Source organism: Rhipicephalus microplus, chromosome 7 (genome assembly GCF_043290135.1).
Source record: "Rhipicephalus microplus isolate Deutch F79 chromosome 7, USDA_Rmic, whole genome shotgun sequence".
NCBI lineage: Eukaryota > Metazoa > Arthropoda > Arachnida > Ixodida > Ixodidae > Rhipicephalus > Rhipicephalus microplus.
In genome coordinates, this window is record NC_134706.1 from 37,653,226 (window position 1) to 37,659,561 (window position 6,336).

The 6,336-nt window shown below is 48.2% G+C and overlaps 1 protein-coding gene across 1 annotated transcript; it reads right to left on the reverse strand.

Annotated features, from left to right (window-relative positions):
• Positions 1-1,678: 1,678 nt before the first annotated feature.
• Positions 1,679-3,800, reverse strand: LOC119173576 (zinc finger SWIM domain-containing protein 3). The gene is made up of 2 exons (XM_037424382.2): positions 3,381-3,800; positions 1,679-2,669 (listed from the first exon to the last, which is right to left on the reverse strand). Exons 1-2 carry the CDS (start codon positions 3,650-3,652, stop codon positions 1,679-1,681), a joined length of 1,263 nt encoding a protein of 420 aa, XP_037280279.2. The 5' UTR covers positions 3,653-3,800.
• Positions 3,801-6,336: the final 2,536 nt, after the last annotated feature.

The following is a 6,336-nucleotide window of genomic DNA, read 5'->3' on the forward strand; positions in this document are numbered from 1 at the left end:
TGTACGAAACATCTAGCGCTGTTATTTTTTCCATGTTGTAAAGAAAGCCTATAGCAGCACTATAGCAGTGCGCTCGCAGTCCGTCACACGGCTCCTTTTCACATTTCACGGGCTTTTTTTAATCAGGGGGTCTAGCCTGTAGGTACTCACTAGCTTGTGAATATCTACAGGCTAGTGCGAGTAGTATGCGTTAGGTTCAATTCGCCTCCTAAGTGCCTTTCACTTTCGAATTCTTGGCTCAAGTTATGTGCGACACCCTGTATATGGAGGTGCTGCTTTTTTCACAAAGGCAACATGCTACTGCGCTGTAGCAGTGGTTGTACACGAGCCACATTTCCACAGTTTTGTCTTGGGTTTCTGTTTTACACCAACACATGGAAGGTGGTACCATAATAAGCACCAGTCACACGATACTGCATCATGGTCATCTAGTTTTGTTTTGCATTTTGTGCACTTCCACTCCTCGTCCTTTTTTACACTAAGGACCATTTGCACAGCTTTCCAAGCATCATCTGTGAAAAAACGCCGTACTAGGTTAATGTCAACCATTTCATCTCGAATGCCGTCGTGTATGTCTTCAGGCCTTGCTTCCACAGATTCTTCGTCAAGTAGTTTGCCTTTGATAGCATCTGATGCTTGCCGCTTCCCCACCAGCCAACTGAGCATGGCTAGCTTTTTCTCTCTCATTGTAAGCTCAGAGAATGGTCCCAGACTTGCCGTTCTCTTGCGTTTTTTTGGAAGGCCAATAACTGTTAGCACATGACCTTTAGGACGACCTCTTTTTTCATAGCAACTGGCACTTTGATATTTTGAAGGTCAGAAGGCTGCGACAAAGAATTCTCATCTGTGCTGGCTTCATCTTGTCTATTGCAGTGTTGGCTGCTTGAATGCTCGCTTCCGAGAGCTCCTGGTGATGTTTCGCCTCTTCCGAGGCTCTGCACAGTAAATTCTGATCAGCATTGCTCTGTAAATCCACAACAGACCCCGGAAAACCTTCCAAGTTTGCACTTGTGCAGGCTCATGTGCAGCAACATGAACTTTAGAGCCATTTCTCCAATGGTCGAGAATTGTCTCTAGAAGAGACAGCCTCTCCTTGAACATTTCTGTGGAGCATTTCGATGCCTTACTTGCAAGCTTCGATGCAACACCAGCTGCTTTTTTGAACTTTTGATGTGCTGACAATTTTTTTCATTGCTGTGAGTGCTTACTTGCACATGCTCTACGTCACTGCACATATCACTCTTTCTTAGCTGGGTATTGGCTACATCAATATCTAAAAACCAGCGCTCAGCTCATAGTCCTTTATCGTACTTGGGCATGTTGGATGCCGTTTGTACAACGAAAATGTGTCGTCAGGGCAACAGCATTGATTTCCTGAAGGCACACGAACAATCTTCAGTTGTACAAATCTTGCCATCAGTAATAGCAGAATTGATTTTTTTTGTCGCAGTCATGGAAGCTTGTAGCTCTTCATTTAAATGACGAAATGCATAGGGAGTCAGCAGGGTGGTGTACAATTTGGCTGCTTTATCGCCATTTGGTATTACCATCTTCTTTTGCAGCATAACAGCTGCTTTGTGAGCTTTCTCATTTCGCTGAGTGTTGATCAAGGCAAAGAATCGCTCAACAAACAATTCGAGAGAACTAAAGCGCTCTACAATATGCTTTAGCTTAGAGTTTAAGCACTCTGCTCGGTTTTCGTGGAGTTGAAGAAGTTTCCGCACGACCACTTTGATCCCATTGTCCATTCTGTATGAATGGCATGCCAGTTTGTAGTGAAATATTCCACTGCTCCCTTTGCTGCTGTTTGCTGCAGCAAGGCAAAAAGCTCATCATATTGGTCTTCATTTTTTGCATAGACCATTTGCTGCAATAAGTCCAGAGCAGTGTCTTGTTCAGCTTTTGTGATTCCCAATTTCTGCACACTTACTTCTCTGCGGAATGCTTGCAGGACATGGAAAGCACATATATGGAGTGCCGAGGATGGAAATAGTTCTTTTATTACCGGTCGTTCCTTCACATCTTTGTCCGCCATGGTCACCCTCACTGAGTTCCAACTGGGATTCAAATCTTTGAACTCTTCGAAAAACCAGCGAAGCGTGTCGGCATCTTCAGTCGAAAACAACCCAACAGCGACAATTTCACTCTCTCCATTACCATTCTCAATGATGACAAGAAAGCAAGACATTCTTGTCTCTAACAACTTGTACGTAGCGTCGATAAAGATGACTTCAGGCCAACATTGAAATGATTTCTTCATCACATCATCTTGAAAGTAGACAGCCTGGAGCTCACGGTTTTCATCTGTAAGCAAACGTACTGTTGCGTTGTGCTTCTCTTGAAGCATGCGTACAACTTCGGGCAAGTCATTCCTTGGTTGCAACAGTCTATGTTTGGCTGCAATATTTGACAAGTCCTTGAGAAGAACAGCACTACCACTCTCCTTCTCCATTTGTTCTCTCACCATCATCTTGTTGGCCTTCATTTTCATCAGCTCACGAGCCTTGTTTTGAAGCTCTGGTGCCAACCTTCTCTGTTGAGGTAAATGCCGAAAAAGTTCCTGGTCAACGGGATGATTGTGTGTCAAGTCGAGTGACCTCACTTCCAGGAACTTTCCTTCCTTCTCCGCAGCAATGTAGATATTGAAGCTGCAGTCCCGTTTGAATGTCCTAAAAAGAATGGGAGAAAGAAAATAGAAATAGTATATGCGTTACAAGGGCGAAATTCCAATAGCAGCTCATGAATAGGCAAGTTTAACAGTTTAACGACGTGCCACTTTTGTTACGAGAAGACGCTCTCATGCCAGCAACAGTGATGACTCGCCGGGTTTGCGATTTGCGTATGCAAGCAAGCACTTGCGCGAAGGCGTTCTACGTCGCGTCGCGTGCATTTTTGCGTATATGAGGTTTTGGCTTTTTTTAAGTGGTAGGCGGTTCGCAAATACTAGAGGTCCGTTCGAATCACCTGCAGCGATCGGAACCGCTTCACGGCTGTGCACGAGAAGTTGAGTTGAGAAAATGTGCAACGCGAGTTCAGGGGCGCAGGCACAATGCGCCACCCCAAACGAATGACAAGATGCCGAGACGGTGCAGGCCGTATTTTTGTTTGCTTAATTACTCCATTCATTCAACTAACACCCACCGATGGCAAACCGTACATGTGCACAGATTATGAGGTGCAAATATCTGGGCAAAACACGCTGCTTAAGTTACGCCTAAGTGCAACCTCGTCTGCTCAGCGGCACGCGCGGCTGCACCATGCCGGCACCACGGCGTAGAAGGTGCCGGAAAAGGTGAACCACCTACTAGTGCAGCACAGTTCAGTAACTCAACCCAAAATGCAAATGAAGAGCACACGCATAGCCGCATAAAACTACTTACGATGATTTCCGCGCGCCTTTGTTGGTGCTGATAAACTTCGCGCCGCCATGGATACAGCAGTATCGAAGCTGGTAATACTTCAGTGACTCCGACATCTTGCTGGCCAGTTTCCCCACGCGGTTTTTCGCCGCCGCAATGGTCCTTGCGTCCCGTTTCCATAACTGCACGCAGTTTTCTGCACTGAAGCGGGAGATACACGCTTCGAGGTCTTCAAAAGTGCCGAAGCGATCACCGACCGCAAGCTGCACTTTGCCGTCCTCAGCCTCTTGCATTAGTAAAACACTCGATGGTCTGATGTCTCGTAATAAATAACAGACACCACGAGCAAAATAAATACGGCAACGAAGCAGCAACACACGTTGCACGTGTTGCGAGCGGAGACACGTGTACGAATGGGCTCGTCACGCACGCAAGGCTTCGTCTGTCCGGTCTCAGGTGGTCCCAGAACGGGTGGTGGGGTGTTCTCCCCGGCAGTTAGTCACGTGACATGTGAGAGCCAATGGGAGGCTACTGCCGGGAGAAATTTTTTTGAACAATTATCCCGGTTGCCGGGAGAATAGACACTACCAAAGAAAAAAGCGAAGCCGTCTGGTAGGGCTAGTCCACGAATTCCGTCCAACTACTTGTGAGGGCTACAGCCAGGTCCGTGCAGCACAAGATGCCTGGCCGGTACCGCAGCAGAAGACACAGCCGACTGAATTGGTGCCTATCTTAGAAAGGATCCGACAAGTACGTCCAGACTCTTTCCGGTACAGTTGCAAATGTCAGGCAAGGCTATATTGGCGTCAACCTGTACGACCACAACTCCTGAGAGAAAACTGACCGTGGTGTTGGACGTGCGAGACATCATCTATCTCGCATCGGCACGTCGTTGCGATGGCACTTGCAAGGAGCGTTTGTTGCGCAACAATGGCGTGCCAGCCAGCCACCATGAACCAACATTGAGCCCTGCTGGTCGAATCGAATGGACCTCCTGTATGCTAACAGGCAAAGAAGTGACATCAATCGCGCTGTGATTTTGACAGCTTTTGATGACACGTGATCGCTCTCATTCGGTATTGTCTATAGGAGCGCATTAGTGACACTGTTTTGGGATTTCGCAGTCTAAAAAGCGTATGGTCACCGTAGAGCAGTATCCCACGGCTGGAAACGCATGTGATGCGCACTCGTCTCTTGCATTTAGTGGAGCCTTTTGTCCCTGTTACCTCCCCGGCGCGTAGCTTGAAGTCGCGTTCGGCGAAAGTTTGCGTGCGGCATTCACAACGAAAACCAGTCCCAACTGGCGGCTACGCACGAATCCATAAAGTTCACGAATACTTCAAAGGAACCGGTTTGTACGCCATTTACTACATTTGAGAGAACTCCACTCTGCGGTAGGTTCACAAGAAATATTCGAAAAATGCGTCGCACACATGAACCTCAGCAGTAAAACATGAGCTTAGAGCGAGCTTTTTTTGTCTTGGCGTACAATAAAGGAATATACTTTTGTTGTCGGGGTGGCGTCTCGCTTGTTCTATGACCGGGGCACATCAGCGAAAAGTCGAGATGACTTAAATGACACATTAGCAGCGAACAAAAGGTGGATACTGCATAAACTGCCAGCCTCAGTTTTCTAACACTGTTAGCACGACAAGTGAGTGCGCCAGAAAGTGCGTCGTGGCCGATTACGTTCCATTAAATCTCTCTTTCACGGCGCAGTAACAGGCTTGCGCACTCGAGTTCTCCAATATGGATTGCCCGAAAACACCAGCTCCTGTGCAGGCATAAACCGACTGTTCACTTCTACTGATTTATCAGACGCGTGCGAGAAAAAATTGCGATCCAACGTTTTCGCCGACCAGACTCTTACGTTATCAGAAGAAAGTGTAAACTTCACCTTCGGCAGCTTACCAACCGTGTTGTTGTAGCTGTTGTAACATTCGAACTCGCCACAGCAAGTCCTAGTCGATTTTTTTTGCATCGTAGACACGCTTGCCCTGCTGCTCGGCATTGCCAAGCTGCCGCGTCCAGGGGCGGCTGAGTCAACAGGGGAATTCCGCAAAATCGCTTTAGCGACGCTACGTGTCTGATTTCAATAGATATGTGGGGCTTAACGTCCCCAAACCACCATATGATTGTGAGATGCCGTAAAGGAGCACTCCATAAATTTTGAACACCTGGCGTTCTTTAGTGTGGTAGTTCCAGTGTCGCCGTACTCCCAGTAGTTCCCAAAACAACTCCAGGTACAGCCACTAAGTCAAGAATAGGACAACAAAGGTCAACCTCCCGAAATTGAGCTGGCACGCCACACTGGATTTGGAGGGAAGAAGCGAGCTGTCACGCTTTGGAGAATTGAGGCATTCACCGGGCGATCTTTTTTTTTTCTCCCCTTCAACAACATCCCTGTCTGTCTCTTCAAAACCTAAGCACTATTGTCCACGTCCCCTGGGGTGGGGTGCTTTCCGCACTGCAAACCAGAGTGGTTCTTGAGAGAAAGGAAGAGAAAAGTGAGCCCCGTTATTGTCTGCTTCAGTGAGCGACACCGCCACAGAGCTCACAAAGGGATGGGGGTAAGGAGGGATAAAAGGGTAGAGGTAAAGGTATAGGAAAGAGGAAGAAGAAGCAACAACAAACTGAGGGGATAGGAGAGACAGGAAAGATGGAAAACGGTCACTGGAGTCCGAGGACGGGGTACACTTGCGAGAGATGTTGTCGGCGTCTGTAGATGGCGTAGAGCAGGTCCAGTAGGTCAGAGCTGCGCTGTCACCGATGACAGCCGGCGACAGGAGGTGACGTAGGGCCAGCCCAGTCGGCCAGAGCTACGATGACGCCGAAGGTCGCGAGCGCGCGGAGCGCGCGGGCGCACAACCGGTCGCCACGAAATCCAGGGAGCGTCTCCCCGCACTGCAAACCGTTCAAGTTTTCTCTCGGTTTGCAGTGTGTTGACCAGTCCTGCATGCTCACTGGTCAGCTGCTC